At 40.9% G+C, this 20,536-nt stretch overlaps 1 protein-coding gene across 1 annotated transcript; it reads right to left on the bottom strand.

Moving 5' to 3' along the window:
- Positions 1-4,132: 4,132 nt before the first annotated feature.
- On the bottom strand, positions 4,133-16,840 carry dok1a (docking protein 1a). The gene is made up of 7 exons (XM_050045586.1): positions 16,725-16,840; positions 15,568-15,646; positions 10,066-10,205; positions 9,869-9,979; positions 9,600-9,669; positions 7,309-7,481; positions 4,133-7,203 (listed from the first exon to the last, which is right to left on the bottom strand). The coding sequence occupies exons 1-7, from the start codon at positions 16,779-16,781 to the stop codon at positions 6,220-6,222; spliced, it is 1,614 nt and encodes a 537-aa protein (XP_049901543.1). The 5' UTR covers positions 16,782-16,840; the 3' UTR covers positions 4,133-6,219.
- Between the last annotated feature and the right edge of the window lie 3,696 nt (positions 16,841-20,536).

Below are 20,536 nucleotides of genomic sequence, written 5' to 3'. Positions count from 1 at the left end.
GGTGCTAGTTGCGCAGAACCTTTGTGGTTTCACACTCATGAATGCCAAACTGATGCAGAAGGCAGGTTGACAACACATGCAGTAACACATTAATTGGCTGAGTGGCCATACAAGCGCTTAAGTTTTGCTTGTCTGGGGTTTAAAACAGTGTTTGAATCTGGTTCTTTGTGGTGTGTAAATGCAGCTGAATTTGACAAAAATTAAAAGACAAAACAAAAAAAACCCGTACCATCGTTGTCAACGTGGGGAGACTCCACCAGACTCGTCTCCTGTTCAGGTGTGTCTCGGCTGCATGCAGTCAGTATTTTTAAGGTTCTAGTTTTACAGTAACAGTATTCTATCATTTCATTGCCTGACAATGGATGTCATGTCAGTGTTTTTAACTTCAGATAAATGAAAAAAAATAGTTTTTTTGTGCACTTATTGACCATTGTGAGCTCTTTCTCTCTCTCTCTCTCTCTCTGTCTCTCTCTCTCTCTCTCTCTATCTCTCTCTCTATCCATCTCTCTATCTCTCACTCTCTCTCTTATTCTTGGTGTGTAAGTGCATTGAGATCCCCGTAGTGGGATCTGTGTATAGTCTTGCAGCATTGGTTATAATCTGAAGAAATAACAATGATGAAAATGAATGAATTCATAATAATGAAGATAATCTTATACTAGGTAAAAAAAAAAAAAAAAAAAAAGACAGTGAATCTAGTTGTTGTTTGTGGCATGGTTATGCATTCAATGGTCATAATTTCAATGATTAAAACAATACAAAAAAAAAAAAATCATTCTTTTCCACTGGCGCTGTTCTGCTGTTTTCGTTCTGTTCTCCACTTTTCAGTGTGCAGTATTGCGGTTGCTGTTGCTAATGGTGTTGCTAAGCTAGCTTGCTTGCTCAGTTGTTTACCACCAGAGCAATATATTGTAGCAGTCTGACGAAACCAAGACATAAAACGAGAAATCCATACCCGTAAATTTCTGGTATACAAAGTGCATGAATCTATGACTGCAAGTCTTAAGTGATATGATCATGGTGTTCTTTATTGTTTATCCTAATAAAAGCGGATTTGCATATGTGGTGTAATGTATTGCTCTGGCCACCCATTATCCTGCACCCACCTCTGCTCACATCCTCTTCCTCATTCGGGGTCATTTAGGCTCAAATCACTGCCACTCTGGAGGTCCGATTCAGATTTTAAAACTGACTCTTGTCTGATTTCCTGTGTGCTTGTGTAAACAAGAGTCACTGATGCATAAGTAAAGCTTCACGTAACCTAGCAACAAGCACAGTCTGCCCAGCGCTCACAGCCAAATCACCATCTGTAATGGATGCTAACAAGGCAGAATAATATTCCAGGTTACCTCCAAAGCATATTTAGAGCTGCACAATCACATTTGAAGGTGAATGGTTGTAGGCAGCAGTGACTGAATATTGGCAGATATTAGATTCCTCTTGAATTGGATCTCCACATATGATAAGGCCCAAAAATAAATCTGAGAATATGTAGTTTTTAATTTCAGCAACACTATCAAATTGGGTCATCTTTGCCAGGTGGTGTTTAATGTAGCCTAAATGAAGACAAAGCACCTAAAATCAGATGTTTAAACTGCCATAAGGAGATCCGGCTGCTGTCGTGATCAGGAAGAGGATATGAGCTGCTTGTTCTCCATTCGTTTGAGTCTCCTCATTTACTCTCTAACCCACGTCTCCTTGTAAAGATGAATATGTGTGTTGACATGTACTAACCCTGCGTCCTTCTTGTCTACCCGCTGACCAAGGCTGAACAAGGATAAACTTTACCATTCCATTGATCCTGACCGCATGCATTTGTGACAGGATTCAGAAACTTTTACTGTGTCAGCCTGATAACGCATGAATTTCAACGACATGAAATCTGATTTCTAACACTCTGTGAAAGAGATTTGATCTGTTTTTGACTGTTTTTGCAGCTATAAAAACCTCAGCTCTGTATCACAGGATGAAAAATCAGATCCTCTGTGCCTGAACTAATTCAGCTCTTGTCCATCGTGAACTGAACCACAGATCTAAAAGCTGATGATGTCAGTCTGTGACCTTCAACTGATTATCACATGTTTCAGATCCATGCATTATGTCAGGTTGGACATTTTGGACGTTAGGAGTAGATTTTATTTTATTTTTTTCATTGGTTTCACCATGGTATTCTAGACTTTTTGTACTTCACTCTGTTTGCTTAGTAGCAGGCTTTATCTGATTCACTCCTCCATTTTTGTACATATCTGTGCCAACAGCTTGGGCAGACAGTGGCTTTTTTATTTGTAAAGACATAAACTTGCTTGCATATATAAATAAAATTAAATAATACACTTGTGTACTTGTTAATAAGGGAATGTTTCGAGTTTGTGTCTTCATTTCATAACACTTTTGTGGTTGTCTAAAAGGCTTTGAACATCATTTTAAAGGTATAGTATGCAGGATTGTCAGTTTCTGTTTGTGATCACGCTCACCAGCAAAGTAAAAACCAACCCCAGATTCTCTCTTAATCAGCATTTTGCCTCACTATATTTTCATTTCTTTCTGCGCTGTGTCTCTTAGACACCTGCAGCTCACAGCCTGGCATCTGGTGCTACTGTTTTTATGTCCCAGCGTGGGGGTACACACTCACTCACTCTCTGCAGAAAAATACACCGTCACAAATTTCTAGTGGATCATAGGAGATGATTGAGAGGACATACACACTGATTTTAAGGGGGAATCCTGCATAGCATATCATCAGATTTTATAGAATTCTTAGGATACACCTACCTTGTAGGTGTCCAGGTATCCAGTGTGATGTTTGCCTGTGTGTAGTGATAAATGCAATGTCACCTAATCACAATTACAAAGCTCCACCTTACCAACGGAGCAGAACTCATCAACATTCAGTGCAGGTGCAACATTGGTCTGAACATGATATCCACAGTGGAGTGAAGTGAACCAGGTGAATATATGAGCTCATGTTTTATTTGCTCTGACAGATGCATCTGGTCCTCCTTCCTTTTGGACAGATTTCCAGCAACTTGAGATTTAATGGGCTAGTCACAACTGTGGAGCATGTCTGAGACGATGACTTTAAAGTAGAATGACATTGAGGCATTTTCGAAAACAACCAAGATGGCTGCAGCTGACATGAAACTGTCAGTGAAGCCACTATTGCGTCAGCATTGAACAGACAATTTATTTTCGCTGAAAGAACAACCAACTGCACTTAAAACTTTTCTTGTGAAGAAAAATGTGCGGCACTTTTATCTTTGTACACTGTAGTTTGTTTCCATTTTTCTGACACAACATCACATGTGTTGTTGCTCTGATTGGTAGTAGGTCTGTCTTATTGGTTGTAGATCTAGTCTCAATCCCAGGGTGTCAAATATGGCAGCCTGGTCAGCAGCCCTTGGCTTCTGTTTGAGATGCACAAGGTATCCCACAGCATCTGTATGTGATGCCCCAGACTTTCAGCTTACTCCAGTGTAATCTAGTGTATTCCCTACGGCAATAAGGTAGTAGAAAAAGTAAGAATTGTAAGCTTCACCAGTACAGGTTTGAACCCAAATGCACGACAAAGAGGCAATAGAGTTGCAGGGAAAGTCTACTTTACTCGATCAGGGGAAAAGGGGAAAGTATGCTGGATAGCCTGGCAGAAACACACGACAATCTGGCAGAGGGCAGGGGAAAATGGACTGATAAATACTGAGGGACTGATGGGAGAACGAGCCACAGGTGTGGAGATGGGCAGGGAAAACCAGGTGCAGGTAATGAGCAGATTGAATGGGCTGAGAGGGAGGCGTGATCTGAAATGACAGGAGAGCTAGTGATGAGACATGAAAACAAAACCAGATGAAAACAAACTAAGAGTTGGGATTCCTGACAAGAACATATTATCAAAAATGAACTGAGAGGTTCCAGACTAATTTACATTTGCAGTTTGGCTTGATGATGTTAGGATAGCGACGTGCTGCTCAGAGGCCACATTCTTTTCACACTTTTTTTTTTAACTATTCCAAGTTTTTAATAAGTAGCTTTTAGACAGGTGCAGTGTTTGCACTGTGAGAAGAATATGTAGTGTTGCTGATACCCTGGTACAGACACAACCTACAAGACAAATAGCCCCATCTGTTGGACAATGCAAAACAATACATCTTCACTAAAATCGTGTTTAATCATAATAGTTTGTAATTAATAATTATTACAGTGTAACAATGGAAGAGAAGAGAGATGTGGAGGTGAAAATTAGCACATAATGGTGTTTACCTCCTGTGTCCAGAAAAAAATTACAAGCTGCACAAAAATTATATTTTTGTCAAGAAAAGGTAACTGATGTGACAAGCAGATGGCAGGCGAGATACTGCAAATCATCACATAAAGGTCACATTATCATGACAAAACATCCAGGCGATTAGTTACATAAACATCACATGTGACAAAATGTGTTAGGTACTTTTCAAATGAATCCAAACAGCACAGGATTCTGGAAGGAAACATTTAAAAAATTGCCTCAACCGGAATTAAAATAATAATAAAAAGGAAATATGTAGCTGGAAAGATCCACGTATATGGCGTATTTAGGGAGTGACTGACTTGTGCAGCCCAAAGGAGCGACTCATAATTACCCTCACATGCTGCAACAGATCCAAACACACAAGGTCATTTTGAAGTGATCCAGAGCCTGTGATCGGGAGGTTATTACACCCTGTTAAGAACTCACTGAAATTCATTTTTAAACAATGAAGATTTGCCAGCCGTAACACAAGTTACTTTTAGTTAATAGTTTTATTAAAAAAAATTGTCAAAACTATGCAGTCACTAGTGAGACTTTTGGAATAATGGTAAATGCGTTGAAGGTAGAAATGAATCATTGAACTGACTTATCGTCTTTTAAACAGAAAAATCTGTCATGTGAAGTTTGCAAATATTAGGTAACATTCGCCACCATGAGCTACTTAATAATCTACCAAGTAAAGCTGTAGCAGCAAAACTCTTTAGTGTAATGAACAGCTCATTTTATTGTTTTTGACCTTTTCATTTCAAAAATACAGTATTTTTCCAGTTACATAGTTTCTTGCTTTAATCATATACTGCAAAAATGGGCTGGGTTGTATGAAATGATTTTAACCAACACATGAAGTAAAAATATAAAATAAAAATATCATATACAGTACATGTTAGTGGGGGTTGCAGGAATTAACACTTCAGATAACACTCTATGAAAGTGACACATCCTATTTACAGAATTATTTATACAGCTCAATGAAAAACAATCAGAAATGAAAAATAACTGTAGGATATTTTCAATATAAACATTGTTATCTGAGTTATTCAGAAGAACAACATCCTCAGCAAACCAACAAACATATACTGTTATGGTTATGGCATTACAGAAATACTATTATGTATCAGTGGGGCGTAAATAGTGCAGGCAGTGTGGTTGCAGTGGGGCCTGTGTGGTGGGGGGTCCATAGAGAGAGTGGGCCCTCCATCAATATGTTGGATGGAGAATGGGCCCTTCAGAGTGATTGCCACCTTGAATATATAACTGGATTCAAAGAGGAACTCTTATTACGTAAAAACTATTTTTTGTACAGATATGTAATGATGGTTGCTGGGTAATATTTCTGTTGATGATGTCATCCAGTGTCAAGTCTGATCATGTGATGAGACGATACGTGCACAATAGCGTGCACTAGGGCCCATCGTAACTACTAATGCCGCACACTTTGCAAATTGGACGTCCATCTTCAGCAACAACTCCCTGGTCGGTTTGTAGATATCTGAAATGCTTCCACGCTGCCGATTTAAGGTGCTTTTTTGGGCAGATAAAAGGATGGAATGTAACTTCCCTGTGATATTTTAATAGCTCTCCTCAAGGCTTCAGGTGAGCGGCAGGACACTCTAACGTAAAGCAAACCAGCGCACACATGTGTGACCTGCAAGATTTGTTTTCACATGGCAGCAATGCAGGATTCAGGACACTGCAGATTTTACAATTCCTACAGTTCTGAAACCGTGACGTTATGTAAGTGCAAAAGTGTTCAATCCAGACATCCCTATTTGTATATAGAAATACACAATGAAAAGCGCATCCATGCAGGACAAGTGCTAACCAGGTAAAGTGTTTCTCAATGAACTCCCACAGCAGTCAGTGTACAAAAATACATGTCAGGCTCTACATACATTTGCTTTAGATACTTTAGTGATAAGCTGCACTTGACAACTGAATTAAATGATGCCCAGGTTTTCGTAGATGACATCATCATCAATAGAGTGGTCCGTGGCTTTTGTTGTGCTCATACTGGCAGTAGGAGGGGAAGATGAAGCGGAGCTGGGAGGGACGGTGTCAGAGGATGGAGATTTTTTGCAGACTTGAGCATATAGGTGAGCGAACGGGTCTGGCTCGCTCTCTTTTTTATCAGACACTTCCTCCTTCTTGCTCACAGGCTCAGTATAAATGGGTTCATCATGTGTACGATGCTTTTTCACGACTTTTCCTTTGCTCTGAATGACAGTTTTTTTATTCTGGACTGGACTGACTTTGTCATACACCTCCGAGTAATCTGAATCTGGGTGATTGATGTTAAAGCTGGGATGTGCAGCAGAGGAGTTAGGAGAGGGAGTGAGAGAGTCTGTGGGGCCGGGGGGTTTGAGCGGGAGAACACATGCGGGATCTACATACAGAGCCATGGTCGGCTGCGGCCTTGATACAGATTGGATGCAATCAGCTGGGTCAGCATACACAGCTTCTGATTGGCCGCCAAGATGACCTCCAGATCGGCTGTCATGTGTGGGGACCATTGGAAGAGGCATGAGGGTGATAGGAGCTGGCTGCGCTGATACACTCTCTGGTGAACTGAGCAACTCCTCCTGTGCACTGTCTTCTGAGGCAGCGGCACTGTCCTGTATCCTCAGTTTGTTCTCCAGAATGGCAGCCATAACGGTCATATCTGGTATTTTGGGGAGAGGGGAGTGGGCCTGTATGTTGGGGAGAGGGGAGTGAGCCCGTATGTTGGGGAGAGGGGAGTGAGCCCGTATGTTGGTTACAACCTTCTCAGCCTCTTGGTTTTGATTTCCTGAAGTGGCAGATGAAGTCTTGCGTTTGATGGTACTCTGGATCAGTAAGAATATCTTCTCAGCCTGCTGTGTCTCAAAGGTGAACGTTCCCGGACCAGAGTCACAGCGTCTCCCTGCTTCGATGGTTAAGGCCAGCTGGTAAGAAAACACAAAGAGGCACACAAGCATGTTCATGTAACTGATAATTCTAGAATTGAGAAGCAATCCAATGCATCACCTTTGTCATGATTCCTACCCCACCTTATCTTTTCCATATCGTCTCAGCAGTTCGTACGGCCATTCTCTGACAATGTCCTTTTTCTGTGTTTCTCTCAGCAGCAGCGCCTCTTGCCCGACCTGCAGCCAGTACGACCCCTTCAGGCCACAACGTGTCGCTGCATCAGTCCTCTGAACCTGCACCCAGAACTCTGAGGCTAGACAGAAGAAAGAGACAACTCTTTGTCATTACTATGCAGATAAAACACTTTTAAACCTGTAAAGTAAACATACAATTAAAGAGAGTGACAACATCACTTTCCACCTAATCTCCAAGAAAAATGTTGGCATTGTACATTTCTGCAAACCACAAATCTCGGCTAGAAATGCAGCAATGTCTCAGTAAAAACCATTCACTTTTCGTGGCACTATCCCCGCCGGAGGACACAGTTACGACTTGCTTGGTCTTGAACAGTGGCCTGCAGCTTGGCAGGTATCTCGCCTAGGTGTCACCTGCTGATGACAAAGTCAGCTCATACACCCAGTCACTTTAGAAACGTTGATATAATATGCATGAGACGTACAAATGTAATGACTCTGTGGTTTGCAGAAATGTAAAATGCCAACCCTTTTTTCTGGCGACTGGGCGGTCATTTTCACACGACTGCAGGTCTGGACTTTGGACATTTTGTACCATTTAAAAGTCCCCTATTAAGTTCCTGATCATTAGCAGTGCCATGGGCTATAGAGACATGTTTTTGGGTTTGGTTTTATTTCGATCTTTTCCACATTCACTGCCAGTTCCACGTTATACCACTAATTGACAGTTGGTAGCAGGGACATGCCAAGTGCCAAGAAAAGTAGCACTATGCCAACATAGTCAAGGAATGAGAAGACTGCAAATGTTTTATGATGATGTAAATGCATTCAACATATAGTCCCAAGTTGTGACATACAAAGTGAGAAGTTGCTCTGAAGTATCAAGTTTAGATATTGATTCAGAACAAGACTTTCTTCCATGTAATGTGCTGTGGTTATTTATGGATTATAGGACAAATCATGATGTTTCAGTGACTCCATGGGCTTTTCTATAGCACTGCCATCAGGACAACCTTCAACTTTGCACACAGAATGTAGTTTAAAGGAATACTCCATACACATAAACTTCCCAGATGACCAAGCCCAGTTGCGAGAGGGAAATGTTGGCAAACTATGAATATGTTACATTTGTATGTTTCATGCGTATCATAGCAGTGTTTCTAAAGTGACATACTGTAGTACACAAGCTGACTTTCTCATCACGAGATGGACGGGGTGGGTGAGATGGGGTCATCCCTATGTTTCCCGGGTTCTGTGTTCCCTACTTAACCCTGCAAAAAAGCTTCTATGTTCCCCCGCTTACACAAAAAGGGTTCTATGTTTCCCGCTTGGTTGAGCGGGCAACATAGAACCGGGGAAACATAGAACCCTGGAAACATAGATACGCTCCCGGTGAGATGCCTGCCATGCTGAAGATGACTGCAGACAACTGTTCGACACCAACAAACAACAAAGACGGTTGTGTTTTAGCGAGTCATTGCTGCGTGTCCGCCATCGTTTTAGCCACCAAACCTGGTTGCATTGTAGCCGTCCATCACTGTTTTCTCAGCGGGGAAAGTGACACAGGAAGTGGCTTCTCCAGCTGTGGTTTCGCCACCAAAACCAGGTTTTTAAAGCCCAGACATTATCTTTTCTTAACCATAACCTGGTGGTGTTTGTGCCCAAACCTAACCACATGTTAACCACAGTGTTGTTGAAACATAATAATGTACAAATGTAATGTATCCCTGATTTGCAGAAAAACGTACAGTGCCAACCTTTTTCTTGGCAACTGGGTTGGACGACCCAGAGTCACAACATACATCCACAGGAAGTATTTATATCACTCTTGCAGCAAAATTCCCAGTGTTTTTGTTTGTTCAAAATGCCGTAAATACTCACACCTTTACTAAAGATGCTAATTACAGAGATTCTGCGTGTCTCCAGCACAGAAAGCTGCAGATACATTTGCTCATACACTGGTTCAAATGACAACACCTACTCTTACCTCCCCCCTCAGGCAACACAGGTGTGTATGTGTGTGTTGAGTACACTGTCAAAAAAAGTACTTTGTTGAGTTCAATTAGCTACTTTTCTTTGATATAGCACACGTTCAAACCTGCTCAAAACAGGACAGCAAGAGTTTGTCATAACAATAAAGGAAACCGATGACAGTTTCGTTAGAGGAGAGGAATAGAATAGTGAAACACAGAGAGAGAAAAGGAGAGAAGTTAAAAGCATAGGAGCAGAAGATTTACCGTCATCTGCTGAGGCATATATCTGGTTCTCCTCCATTTGAAGCTGAGTAGAGTCTGAGCCAACACCTCTCTGAGACAGAGACAGAGAGCAAGGAGAGGAGAGAGAAGCACACAGCTGTTAAATCAGGTTAGAGAAGAATGCCTGTTGGCCAAGCATTGTATACAAACTGATTTATATTCAATCTACAACATACCGTATGCTGTTTTGTCTGTGATAGCAATTATTAAGGGTCTAACAATGAACACAATTGATGTCATTTCCCTCTCACCTGAAACGTGCTATGACACAGTTTGTCTACCCACTCCATGCAGTCGTCTTTGTGTGCGGCAAACACCATCGTTCTTTCCTGTGTCTCCACACAAAATGCTGCCATGTTGTCCTGCAAACAGCACAGATACCAGCTTGTAGTATTTATTCAACCATCACTGATACATGCAAACATTATAAACACTCAGAGAGGCTGACCATTGGACAGGCCTCAGCGTTTGGGGGGAGTCTGAGGACACTGATCAGGTCGGACAGTCGGACCACCTTCAGCTTCCTGTCCATATGGGGCTGGTAGTGTCTCCTGACCCCAGGCATGTGATCAGCTCCAGCACCACCACCTGGAGGGGACATAGATAGACACAGGATTAATGTATTACGGTTAGTGATTAGGGAGACCAAGCACATTCGTAAAATATTTCCACACAAGCACAAACACTCCTGCACCTTCACACTCCTATGAGACAAACAGGTCAAACACTCTGAACTCTGTTACACTTCAGATTTTGACAAACAGTTTGAACACTATCTGTGTCTTAAAAGGTTTTGACAGATGTAACATGACCCTATATGGTCTCATAACCAGCACAGTAAGTCATCTAGGTCGTCTCTGACAGGCCTGTCAGCTCTTATTGAGTCCTGCTGTTTATATTTTGTTGCCATGTTATTTAATAGCCCTACTTGGCTATACTTGCTTGGGAGCCAGACGGATCTGCGAGCTCATGTCTGATTTGCTCTGGCAGATGTCTGGCCCCCCTCCGCTTTGGACAGATTTCCAGAAGCCTGAGACATGCCGGGCCAATCACAACCGTTTATCTAACATGGGGTGTGTTTGAGATGAGGACCATGAAGAGGAGCGCCATGATCCAAGATGGCTGCAGATGATGTGGAACTTTCTGTTAAAGCCGTTTTTCCTCAGAACTGGATGGTATATTTTTGGTAAAGTAAGAACAATAAGTTGCAGTCAAAGCGTTTCTTGACAAGACAGAAGAGATTGTCGTATTTCTGACAGGACCTGGCAGAAGTTTAATATACCAACTCATCTCTGCATGTTATGTCTGTTCACATTTTTCCCTCTCTCAGGGTTAATTTTTTTCGCTTTCCTGTTTTGTGCCAAGTCCCGCCCTAATGTGTTGAGACTGGCTGGTACTACTGTGCTGTGATTAGCCATCAACATCAGGTGGACTTAGAGCATGTTTAATCTAAAAACAGTGTGCACTGTCTGCCCTGGTTTCCAGTGTGAAATGAACAGGCTTCAAGGTACATTTTCTTTCTCGTTTGGTGGGTGTGTCAGAGGTGTTATCCAATCAGCAGCAACATGTAGGCCTATATAAACCAAATTCTAGTAGCTCTTTACTTATTGTTCATACAGTTTTTGTTTGTATTTCACACCTATTTTGGCTACGTAAATGCACCATTGTTTCTGTTTTAAATATACATTTGTCAGGGCAGCTCTGAGGTCTCATTTATAAATATTACGTACACACAAAACAAGGCCTGAAAGAGGTTTATGCCACCTCCCACGCAAAAGTTGGGATCTATAAAAACAGACTTGATGGGAGGAGCTCTGACCCTGCTTATAAACTTTTTAGAGACAGGAAATTGGCGATGCAGATGATGAGGTGGAAGTCTGTAGAAACTGTATATATATATATATATATACAGTATATATATGTATACATCATTTTTTTTGGCACAGATTTTTGGCTTTTGTCCATACATACATTTTTAGTATGTTTTATGAACAAGACCCATGGTCAGTGTGTCAGATGTTGATAACCTGTCAATAACACCCTTTGGAAATCAAAAATTAACTGAGAGGTTTGAGAATAATTTGCATTTGTGATTTGGTCTGGCGATGTCAAGCTAGGGGTATTATTACCAGTCTGTGCACTGTGTGTGCTGTCAAACCTAAGGCCCGTTTCCACCGCAGGAACTTCGGGGTAATTTTACGGGGCCGGGGCTGTTGGTGCGTGTCTCCCATAGACTGTATAATGTGTCCCGAGAAACTCCTGTCGGGGGCTTGGGGATTACTTGGTGCTGATTGGATATACTCAAGGCGGGATGTGACGTTTTATAAATAACAACATGGTTATCGTAGTTTAGCTAACATTAGGCTAACCGTTAACTGTCAGCGGTGTCTGTAATAACTCAATAAACGGTCCGTGAAAAAAATATCTTTTCCAGCTGATATCTTAGTTACAACATGATTGAGCTAGCAAAGCAGTTTTGTGTTGCTATGTATGGTATTTATTCAGTTTTGGGAAATCACGATGTCTAGAAAGCATCAGCTAACAGCAGCAGCAAAGCTAACATCAGGACGTCATCTGTTAAAAGCCTCCCGTTGTCGGATACAACATGAAACTACTCCAGTTAGCTCAATCATGTTGTAACTAAGACATCCGCTGGAAAAAAAAATTTTTTCACGGACCGTGACCGGAGTTATTACAGACACCACTAACGGCTAACAGCTAACGGCGTCCCTAAGCCCCTACGTCGCCCTGGTCAAAATGGTCTCGAGCCCGGTAACTTTACAGGAACCTTCCTCCTACTCCGCTCTCTCAGTGGAGACACGGCGGTTGAGAGGGCCGAGCGAGAGGACGTTCCTGTAGTAGTTCCTGCCCCCCAAATAGTACCAGGAACTTCTTCAGTGGAAACGGGCCTCTAGAGAGAATAAAATTGTGAAAGTCCATCCTTTTAACTTTTTCTTGTGGCTCTCTTTCCAGATATTGATGAGAAACATCTTAAGGGTCAGGAAGAGATGTAAAAAATGTGTACAGTGCCAGGAGGTCACAGTGGAAAGAGACTAAAACACCAAACACCAGGCGGTAAAAATGAGATCACATTATTGATTCACTCTGTTAATATGAATTAAAAATCAAAAACTTTTAAAAAGCAAAGTAGTTTCAGTTGTCTCAGATGTATTAGTGATAAAAAGCCAAATATCTGTAAGGATAATAGATGTTAAACATAGGTCTTAATACGTTTTATTCAAATGAAAAATCAGGCAAAATCAAGTTAAACTTATAACAAACACTAGAGGTCAACGTTTTCATTCATCTGAGGCTCCTACAAACATACGTCTTATCTGATCTGTGTTAAAGGAGATAGAGAGGTAAGGAAGAGATGAAGCTCCGTTCTTGTCCTCCCTTCCTAATTCAACCAGCTGTTATCATAGAAGCCACTTGGACACTTCAGATCAGCTCAATCAGGTGGGAAGCGTCCAAATCGGCTGCAGTCTGACTGTCCGCATGATGACCACCCTGTCTCAGTGTTTATCACCTCAGCTGGCACATGGTTGTCACACACACAGGCCATCATTAGTTATCATTTACTGCAGCTGAAGTACTCAGTGCTTTTTCAGAGTGACTGAACTGTTGTCCACAGTTATTCAGTATTCTCCACCGTGTACTGTGCCATGCCTTTCATCCTTATCTAATCATGTGTTCCCCTTTTTTGTAAAGTATGTTACACTGCTATAGACATCATTCTAAAGCTGTCACGTTACTCTGTGTTCCTCAGATTGTTTGATATGTACATTATAATATGTTCACTAAAGCCTGCACGAAAACTCGGATGCATCATGCAGATGCATCCGCTGAGCTTACATAACGCCATGACCAATTCTGGGCTCCATTTAAACTGTCAAACTCTCTGCTCATGTTCTGCTGCTGCTGCTCGGCCTGCCGCTGTATACATGTCACACACATCCACCGCCACCACCCAGCATCCACCTGTGGGCTGTTTCCTCATGATTCCCCATGACAGGGGCTGTCCTCATCTCTCCCTGCTCATGTTTTTTTATGGCTTTTTGTTTCGCTTCCCAGGAGGTATTGTGAAAAAGTTGTTCCTGAAAAACATCCCACGTGTTTGGGCACGAAGAGCATGATGGATGCCACCAGAATGTTTGGATGGAGTTTGATATCATTTTATAGCTGGAGCAGAGTCCAAGGAATAATGACCCAAAGCCAAACTCCTAAATAAAATCATGCACTCAAAGACATCTAAAAAGAGACTAAATATAGTGTTGCATTAGAGCAGTTTTTCCCAACTTTTTTTGGCTTGTGACCCATCACAGTTTTGTGTAGCAGACTCACCATATGTTATCTCTGCTCTGTCTTATCAGTCTTCCTGCAACCTACCTTGAAACATCATGAATCATAATTCAGTTTCATCTTACAACTTGGATCTTTCTTCATAACCTGGTCATCACTAACAGTAAAAGCATTGTACTAACAAAGGTTGTACTGTACACAAAAACTGCAGATTAAACAAACTTGTTTGGAGGAACAATGTATTATCAGTATTACATTTCAGACGTGTTGATATTCAGTTTGACCTCCGAAATAGCAGTCCAAGTGGTTTCGACAATCTAGCTACACGGTTAGATTATTTAAAGGAGGTTCTCCACTGATTTAGTATTGCACTTCAATACATCTGGGAGGCTTGCAAAAGACGCATAAAAAATGTCAGAATAGATGTAATAGAGATATCCTGACTTTTAGACATTAAAATGGACAGAGCTCCAGATATACCGGATCCTAAATTTCTCATATTGCAACTCAATGGTGTCTTCCATTATTGTACATTCTTTTTGGACTGGGGAGCCTGAATTTCCAAGTTCCCTGTCAGAGTTTATAACTGGAACATCTCCCTGAAGTCGGATTTCCAAATCAAAAAGTAAGAAGAACTTCAACAACTCCAACCTCAATATCCAAGATGGCTGCTCCGTCCATCAACAGTAGTGAAAGCTGTAGTAATATACAGTTAATCGGCACTTCTGTCTTTTTTGTGTCTCATTAAAACAGTTGTATAGTGGACACGTTGCTACAGTGTTTGTATGCACAAAGTGCAGCATTATGCGCTGTTCATGACTGTTATTGCCAACAATGTCTAACTTGACGAGAACTGGTGTTTCTAACAACATCTTGGTTTTATGACTTCTTGTTTTGGAACACCATCAACTCGGGTGTGAAGTTAGTCCCAGCTTCAACAACAACAGACAGAGTGGCGAAATGTAACAGGCTGTTACTGGCTAACCTTTTTTCCCCCTTTAAGGACAGTGGTCTTATGGGTAACCTGTGAGTGTATGACATGTGCTTCGTGTATGGAGGGAAGTAGCTCTCTCACCGTATATGGCAAAGAGTGATGATAGTCAGTAGAACAAAGTGTCTAGATAAGCTCGGGGCTGTTGTTCAACCTCATGAGAAGGCCGTGTTTATTGTTTTGTGGTGAAGACTGCAATAAAGTCATTGTTGGTGAACAGCACCTGAACGCCTCGCCATCCTTCCTTCAGCAGAGTGGTCTGGACTGCTAGAAGCCAGTTACCAGCTGATAACAAGCCAGGCTAAATTAATGTTAATAAACCAGTGTGTTCCCAGCTTCGGTTTGGAGCTGGGAACAAGGGTAAAACACAAAGCGGACAAAGCTTGCTACAAAACAAGAGTAAATGCAGTTGGCTTTTTCTTCCACTTTTGCTGGAGACACTGTTAACAAACAGTAGCTGACAATTCCTGCATAGTATACCTTTAAATCCTTTAAACCTTTGGACCTTTGGAGTGCTCCTGCAAGACATTATTCCAGTTTTTGCAGGGTGAATAGTGCCACCCATGATGAGTAAAGTGAACTTCATGTGCAAAAGCAATGGAGCTGGAGTTCTTCCAACACACTGGGACAAATAGTGATAGAAGAAGAAAACTGTACCTCCCATATCCTGGATCTCCAGTCGACCCACTCCACTGCTGCTGGGGGGAAACAGAGACAACCACACTGGCTTCCATTTCTGAGAAGAGAGAGCAAGAGATGGTTAAGAGCAGAGAAAGTAGATGTTTGTTGATAAAGGCTACAGTCTTGCGAAACTGTGTCACCAGCATGTAAATATATCTACGTCACAATAGTTCAAGTTTATGACGGGTTATATTCTTTCCTCCTCCCCTACTCGAGGTCCACATTTTACTCCTACACACATGCACTACCTGAAACCTTTGTCTGTGAGTGTGATTGACAGTTTCAACCCTCCCGCGTGTGACGCACAGAGGTAAACATTAGTCACATCCTCCCTGTGCTTTCAAGTCCAGAGGAGTGTCACAGTGTGAGGACAAACCATCACGTCACTCATGACCTAGTCCTCCTTTCAAAATAAAAGAAGGAATGCATGGCTGTGTTTGTTAATAACATTTATCTTACAGGATTTTACTCAAAGTAAACCACATATACTGTACCTTATGTTTTAATGTATCACATTTAAAGCTCTGATCATTTACAGCAGGTTTCTAAAGTTACTTTGCATTTCTGTACCAGTTTCAGTATAGTATATAGTATAGGTGTGTTGGTTGGGTTAAAAATTAATGTCTGCAGTGACACCACACTGAATGAGTGTGTGCAGGACTGTCTGTCAGTGCAGCACAGGAATGTGTAGTGTGGAAACTGTGCTGTGTTTCAACTTGTTAATTTGGATTCCTGCTCTCGAGTCTCCTCTGAGCGACACACAGAAAAGGGTGAGAGCTTTTTCTACCAGAACGATGGCTCACATTTCACTCCCTCAGCTAACTGTGGAATCTAAATGAAACTGGGACAAAATTATAATTACACAGGTGTTGACGTCTCTCCTTATAAAGTCAGAAAGCACTGACCCATGCAGGACTGTAACCCACACTGCATGTTCTTTCTGTCTGTGTTTTTTAGTTACTTATTTAATGTAGCGTCAAGTCAGTTTTCTGGTTTCTATAAGGTTGACATGATCAGGTTTTTATCACTGTAATCTAACAAAGCAATTATCATCTGCTGCTAAAAACAAGGCTGTATATTCAGTCCTATGTTATATCAAATGCTCATTACTACTGAGAAATCTGTGTACTCACTTTGCCAACTTTGTGCGGTTGCAGGTAAACCTTCCCTGTTTTAGTCTGAGAGTCCATCTGGGAAGCAAATGTGCTTCAGTGCTGGCCTTTGGCTTCTGAAAGACGTATGAATTTTCTGTTGTTTTTTTTTCCCTTTGGTGAATAGTCATGCTGGGGCGTGCCCACAGTGAGACATTCTTGAAATATGATCTTCACCTGGTGCACATACACATGTGGAGGTGTGGCTGTGATTACGAAAGTGAGGGGGACAGAGTTCAAGAGTAATTCAGTGTTTTACTTTTCATTACGAACCTGCATACATCGCACTATAGACATATTTTCTTATGATTTTAGTGTTTCTTAATAGAAGTTCTGTATACAGGTCGTTATAATGAACACACACTTTAATGACAGGAAGAAATATAAACACCTTACAACATAATGTAACACAACACAAAGTTGTTCTTGGTATTTTGTCCACACTTTGCTTTACATTCAGTAATGCAGCTTTCCAACATGAATTATGCACCAGGTTATTAAACCAGCTGGAGGAAAGGTCACTGCTAAATATAATGAGGAGGCGAGTTTACATGCAAAGGAACAAACTCTGCTGCCGTAGATTCAAGCGTCACCGAGGATGCTTCCTCTTCTCTGAGCAGAGTTCTGCTCAGCAGCTGCTGAGGAAGACGAGGAGAAACTGATTGTACAGTGCATTGCAATTAAGTACAACAGTCCTCAACTCACCTCGGCTTTATTTATGTAGCACCTCTCATACAAAGATGCAGCCCAGAGTGCTTTATATAGCAAAATTGAAAGAACACAGACTCAATGTAAAGAATGTTACAAACAACTACAGTAAGACAATGAAATATTTCTAAGAAAGAAAAAAACAGCACAAATCAAAACAAACAAAAATAATTCTATAAATAAAAATCTATAGAATAAAAAGAAAATGAATAAATAACAAAGTGAAAAGAAGCAGCAGGGATGAAATAAAGGAAAAAAAAGAATGAAATTAACAAGTAAGACCGTAATGTTACTTAAAAAAAAATTAATTTGCTTTTAAAAATACAGACAGAGCTTGTCGTAACATTCAGAGGCGGTGAGTTCCACATTTTAGGGTCATGAAGTCACAAAGCACTCTCTCTAGTACTTTTATGGGACGCATGAGGAACATTTAAAAGTGAAGCAGAAGAGGACCTTAACGATCTGGCTATCTATAAAAATACAGGTAGCCAGTGTAGTGACTTAAGCAGTGGGGTGATGTGAAACATTTTTCTTGTTTCAGTTCAGTTCACTTATCGACTTTTTGGGTAATCAGGTGAAAAGGGAATTGCAATATTCTAAACAGATGTTAATGAAAGCATGTGTGAGTATTTCAGCATCTTTTTGGGTAAAAAAAAAAGTCTGACTTTAATGATGTTCCTGAGCTGAAAAAGGATGTTTTGATGACCTTGATTAAATGAGAAGGAAAATTTAAATCTGAGTCTAAAACCACTGCCAAGTTTGTATTATTAGTTTCAATGTGCTTGCTAAAGCAGCCAAACATTGAGTGTAGTTTTTCTCTTGCTGCTTTGGGTCCAATTACAAAAATCTCAGTCCTGTAATAGGGAATGGGAATTGTGGAGCATTTTGGTGGTAGTGGCGCCATCTTGGAAAGATATGCATCCCTAGCTACGGCAGGCCAGATGCTGGTCTGGTCATCTGTCATCTGTCAATTGTTCATTGTCAGAAAAGTATAGGTAAGCACGAAAGACAAATGCCCATATAGAGAAAAGCTCTCAACAGAGGCAATGGAGTGAAATATTAATCATTAACTAACTGAAGTTAGTTAATGATCTCAATCCTTACAGACCTTTACCACTTGCCACCTATTGACGTTACAGTCCCTGATGTCCATCTGGCGTTGGTGTCCGTGTTTATACCTGTCAGCAATAAAGGGATCTTTAAATCTTTGGATTTACAAACGGATGGGCACTGGACCTTCAGATCTACAAGCAAAATGCCAACTACATAATCATCTGGACAAAGACAAGCTGGCTAATGTCATGCTAACTAAATGCTAACAAAACATCCGCTTACATGCATAATTAATCTACCTGCATCCAGCAAAATGACACACATCGTTAGTCTCTTACCTGGCTGACTTATTTTTTTGTGTGATAATTATCTTTATTTGATTTAATGCCTTCCACTCTGAGGTTTTGCTTCATGCATTCGATATAGCTGACTCATTGCTAATGACGACGAAATCCTACTTTACCCACAAGGTTAATAAGTCATTCTGTGTTACCTTGAATTTTTTAAGAACTTTTTTTTCTCTCTAGCCTCCACACAAAACAGAAAACATATTGATTTATTGATTGATTGGAGACTACCATGGAAAAACTATATTAAAACATATGTTTACAAACTGTCACGAGACTTGGAATATGCTGCATGAATTGTGTGAGAGTTTGTAAATGGAAGTTTGGATATAGCTCTGCTGTTGTTAAATGTGGTTCCCACTCAATCAATAAATCAATACGTTTGCAGTTTTCCATGGAGGCATGCAAGAAAGTTATCTTCATGAATTCAAGGTAACATGGCATGACTAATTGATTTACAATGGTCATTTTGTGGGTGTAATATTTCTTTAAATGGCATAGACTGTCCATGGCCTCTAGAATGACACATAGAAAGGTCCTCTGATCTGATGTCCGTATTAGGAGAACACAATTTGTCTGTCCTTCCAAAACTGTTACATGAAGGCACAAATACAGCCTGGTTAGGTTTAAGATCATGGTTCAGCTTAAGAGAAGTACTTTGTTAAAGGTAGGGAACCATGGTGGATGGAGCTGAAGAGACTATTTTAGGTGTTTTCAGTTAGGGAACAATCAAAGTTACTTTACATCCACGCTGACCTCATCCTATGAGGACTTTGTTGATCCACAATAACATCATGTAACCTCATGTTTTGCTCATGTATTACAGCTGCTGGAGGTGGCACTTGCTGAAACAACCGATGCTGTCTGTAATGTTTTTATTTTGCACATGTAGAAAATACCTCGTTTGCTCACATCTCTCCCCGAGGAGGTGAAGGACAGAGATGACAGCTGTGATGGAATCTGTTTACAGCCAAAGCTTTTGTCCTAATTTAGGGTGGCCTGCAGTATTGACTGACCATCAGCCATCAGGTCAAATAATCAATTAAACGACATGAATATTGATCCAGTCTTCTCAAAGTTGCAATCCTTCATTTAGGGATCTATACATGTGTGTGATTGGTGCGGGGTCTGTGTCTCTCCGCAAGGACTCAGGGGACTGCCTGTCTCTTTCACAGCTCAATATTTAGGGTAAGTGTTCACACACCCCAAAGATTAAGAGGCTAACAAGCTGAACTCGAACAGGCCGAAGGGATATGATCTGCAGAAGCTAAACACTACTATTCATGCTGCAATAGATGTGATCACAAAGGACTCCTTTAAAAAAATCTATGCCATCTGAGAAAATTAATCTCCCATTTCAGCCATTATGCACTGCTGCTGCAATGTGTTTTAAGGAAATTAAAATAGCTACTTGGTTTCAGTTACCTTTCAAATGAATTCAAGTGTTGAATCCAGTGCATTAATGCAGCTCTTCCTTTTCTGTCACCAAAACAAAGGTGAGGAAAACATGTTAATCAACATGACAGTGAGGTCAGTCCTTCCTTAAATTACATAGCCTGCCTTTGGGAAATTAATTATCTTATTTTTTAAATATAAAATTCAACAGCATATACACAACATATATGTGTATCTTAATAGAGATCTTAGGCTAATGAAAGTCAAAAATTCTTATCTGTTATCCTATGG

The sequence above is a fragment of the Epinephelus moara genome, chromosome 5 (assembly GCF_006386435.1).
Source record: "Epinephelus moara isolate mb chromosome 5, YSFRI_EMoa_1.0, whole genome shotgun sequence".
NCBI classification, from domain to species: Eukaryota; Metazoa; Chordata; class Actinopteri; order Perciformes; family Serranidae; genus Epinephelus; species Epinephelus moara.
Note: the sequence above shows the minus strand (reverse complement) of the source record. Positions and strands in the feature narration are given on the sequence as shown.